The 4,128-nt window shown below is 34.1% G+C and overlaps 1 protein-coding gene across 1 annotated transcript; it reads right to left on the bottom strand.

Moving 5' to 3' along the window:
- Positions 1-153: 153 nt before the first annotated feature.
- Positions 154-3,747, bottom strand: LOC108382745 (transmembrane protein 135-like; the record flags this gene model as incomplete). Its single annotated transcript, XM_017639115.1, has 4 exons — positions 3,710-3,747; positions 3,422-3,637; positions 2,491-3,345; positions 154-294 (listed from the first exon to the last, which is right to left on the bottom strand). Coding segments are annotated over exons 2-4 (1,149 nt in total), but the record flags the coding sequence as incomplete, so codon positions are not given.
- Positions 3,748-4,128: the final 381 nt, after the last annotated feature.

The following is a 4,128-nucleotide window of genomic DNA, read 5'->3' as shown; positions in this document are numbered from 1 at the left end:
TTCAGCTGATATCTTATTCTTGTTGGGTCAGTCAAAATATAAAGCAAAGGTATATGGAAAGTAGAAAGACATTTTTTTCAGTGAAATATTTTGTTTATCCAGAAACCTACATACGTATGTACATACATATGTTTCAATATGTAATTAACTTACCTGTAGTGCTTTCCACATAACATACAGCGCCACTGTCACGTCGGGATATTTTGTGAAAGCTGTGCTGGCTAGCAGACCCGCTGGTATCGCAAAGCGCGGATCATCGCGACCAAAACTGTGCCGCAACGTACAGGAAACACCCTAGAGATAAGATTTCAAAAGTTTACAATTACATAAACGAAAATAATAATAATAAAAAGAATATCAAAAATTATACAAATACAGTGCCGGCCACTTGAATAAGCGCCCTCTTTTGATCTCTAGCATTGACGTTTTTCTTTTGTTTATTTAATTCAATTCGATTCAATAATTTTTTATAAAATTATAGCACAATATATAACAAAAATCATGTATGAAAATCGGATTTTCAAACTATACAAAATTTATAACTAAAAAAAAATTTATATAAAAATATCAAACTGAACTATTTTTTTATTATTTTCATTATTTTTTTACAAAAACGTAGCACATTATATAACAAAAATCATGTAAATCAGACTTTCAAACATTATTCAAAATTTATAATTTTTGAAAATATTTTAATGGAAATTTCACTTTTATTTAAAAAAATTTTTTTTTTTTATTAATTTTGTATAAAAATATAACAATTCAATAAATTTTCATAAAAATTTCAAACATAAAAATAATAGAATTTTCTTTTAAACATTTTTTTTAGTATACGATTCTATAACAAAAATTAGGTAAATCCGATTTTGAAACTTTACACAAAATTTATAATTTTTGCCAAAATTTTAATGAACATTTCAAACTTTAAAATATTTTTTTTGGGTTTTTTTGAGTATGCATTTTTATAACCCGTTTCTAATTTTCATTCATTTTGTACAAAAATATAACAATGTAGATATAACAATTCAATAAATTTTCATAAAAATGCCAAACGTAAAAAAAAACATTTTAGAATTTTCTTGAGTATACAGATTTATGCACGTTCAAGTTCAACTACATATAATACAGTGAAAAATAGAATTTGCTCATACGTTATATGGAAGAAAATGCGCAAAACTCCCGGTAAAAAAAAATATAAAAAATCAACGGTACTTTTTAGCTCATTCCGATTTGCACTTCACTTTACTAAAACTGCATACTTAAAAAAATTCTAAATTATTTAAGTTTGAAATTTTGATAAAAATTTGTTGAATTATAAAGTTTTGTATAAAGTTTCAAAATCGAATTTAAATAAATAATTTTTGTTAGAGAATATGCTATATTTTTGTAAAAAATGTATGAGTACTTATTAAATAAACAAAAGGAAAACTGTCAATACTGAGCAGCAAAAGAGGGCGCTATTCAAGTGGCTGCTTCTGCAAGTACAAAGTTAGAATATAAAATTAGAAAATTTGTAATAGCAAATCCAAAAAAAAAAAACAAATAAGTAATTGTTGAGCAAAAACAAAACCGACTTCATTTCTCATATAAAAATTTAATATTATCGTTAATTTGTTAATTTCCAAATGTATTTGGATACGATTTGCACCAAATTTTGGGCAAATGCCCAATCGTGTGCCACTGCCTTTAAAATAGTTGTTGTTATGAAGAGCTGTCGGTAAAATCAAAATTATTTGTTTTTGAAAGGAAATTGTGGTTGCTTGTTTTTTTTGCAAGTTAAGCGTAGATTTATATATTTATATACATACATATAATATGTACAGCGTGGCGACGAATAACTGTTACCCCGGTTTTTTTGAGAAATAAAAGGGTCCTTTATAGACTTTGCGAAAAAAGTATTTTATTGTTAATTTTCCACAGATTTTACTTTAGTTTTATTAATTAGTTAATAAATTTTAATCCCTATTTACATTTGCCAGCAGTTTAAACTTTGAGGGAAAAGTTCATTTGGCACGCAAGTCTTTTTCAGGTGTATTTTTTCTTAGGCTTTGTACAAACAAATACAAAAAAGAAAAAAACTGTATAAGGTTGGTCGAATGAATGGCCGTCCTAGTCACCAGTTCCGAGCCTATTCGATTTTTAAGTATGAGGCCTTATGTTGGACAAAAGGGGGAGTATAAGGGACTCAAAATGGAGAAAATTTGCCTATGGTTACAGAAGATATGGAATAAATTAACTGACGAAGACCTGCGTGCCAAATGAACTTTTCTCTCAAAGTTTACACTGCTAGCAAATGTAAATAAGGATGTGGAAAATTAACAATAAAACAGTTTTTTTCGCAAAATCTATAAAGGACCCTTTTATTTCTCAAAAAAACAGGGGTAACAGTTATTCGTTGCCACGCTGCACATACATACATACGTATAAAGAAAACACGGCTAATATAACATTTTTTCCTTTCTTTATGATACATATTTCTTCTCCACCCACCTTATATAAGAAGGAAAACCAACCCAGGAATATGCCCAAATTTAGTGTGTCCTTATTGAATATAGTCTTTCGAACGTCTAACTTGAATTGCATTATTTTCTTGAAATTCATGATCAGCCTCAAAGCCAACTGCAAACCAATACCGCCAACAAAGGGTCTGAGACCACCCATTAGCGCATAATGCCAACAATTATCACGATGCGGGCAAGAGGGATGCCTACTCTTCACCGCATCCAAGAAACGACTATAGATCTGGACGAGTACATTTATACTCCGAAAGTCAAGTGGTGAGCGAGAGCGTTGAGTATTGGCAGATGAGGACGTTGATGCAGCACTAACGGACGCTTCTGTCGCTGTCGCCGTTGCCGTCGCTGCACCCTCGCACCCCGCCTTCGCTACTACCGGACCCTCTTCTCTTTTATCCACAAAAAACCGCAAGACATTGAATAGCGAATCCTTGCAGGTGGTTTTATGCAGACCCAATCGATACAAATACAATAGCGCTGATATGCTAACGCCGAATATTAAAGTCTGTCCTTGTGGTATCGAACGCACATAACCGCGCACCTCAGCCATATTCCATATAGATTCGGTGGCCAAGTTGGCCATATACAACGCAAGCAATGGTCGACGTGCAGGTCGTTCGATAAGTATCGATGCATAGCTGGATATGAAGCTGGGCACGAAGGCAACTGTGGCGCATACATAGTGGCCAATAAGTCTACGCAGCAGGCAATTGAACAAAATAAATGTGTAACCGTTGGAGACGAGGAAGGCGGTCGATTGTATGATGCCGTGCAGGTTGCGCTTGAGATCGCCGAGCCGTGGTATGCGATGTCGCATCAGGAGTGAGAGCTGCAAGATACAAATATGTATGTAGTACATAGTTTTAAAATGTTAATCATAAACTTTTGCAACCGGCAACACTTACCGCATAAACCATTGTGTAGATACGTAAGCTATATGGTATCGCTGCAAGCAATACGCCTGCCGATGCATTCGCACAACTATCTGTCCATGGGTGAGTGAAGTCTTTGCAAGTGCACGCGACGGGCGTCAGAAAGCGGCTCAGTGCGTTCGTCATATTTGCTGTTTGCTGCAACTGCAGGAGCGCTGCTATGAGGTGTGGTCACTTAACAAATGGAAACTGTAATCAAAAAGAGAACATTTTTGCGGTTCAACGAAGCAAAAGGAGAAAAGGGCAAAGTGCATTAAGTACTTAGTTGCTGTTATTGTAAGCGACAGGGTGTTGGCGGCCATTGGTGAGGTCCGCAAGAGCTACTGGCACCACTGATTTGCAGTTCACGTACAGTAGGTTGAGTGCAATGCAGCCTAAAGATTAGGGATGGGTAAATTCGATATTCGAAGCTTGCAAATTTTTGAAATCGAACTTTGTGGTGCTAAAATTCGAATAAAACCGATTTTTCCAGAAAAATCGAATTTCGGCTTTATTTGCAAAAGAGGAACATTCTTCTTTCTAACTAAATTTGGCATCACTGTGTTTGATACCACCTTTGCCTTAGGGATGCAAGTGAAAAAAATACATCGGTGTTTTTTTCGATCTGATGCATCGCAACATTGCATCGATTTATCTTATATAAAAATATTTTCGATGCATCGAATGAATTAGCAAAAAAA

This window comes from Rhagoletis zephyria, unplaced genomic scaffold (assembly GCF_001687245.7).
Source record: "Rhagoletis zephyria isolate East Lansing unplaced genomic scaffold, Rhagoletis_zephyria_1.1 Rzeph_scaffold_28418, whole genome shotgun sequence".
NCBI lineage: Eukaryota > Metazoa > Arthropoda > Insecta > Diptera > Tephritidae > Rhagoletis > Rhagoletis zephyria.
Note: the sequence above shows the minus strand (reverse complement) of the source record. Positions and strands in the feature narration are given on the sequence as shown.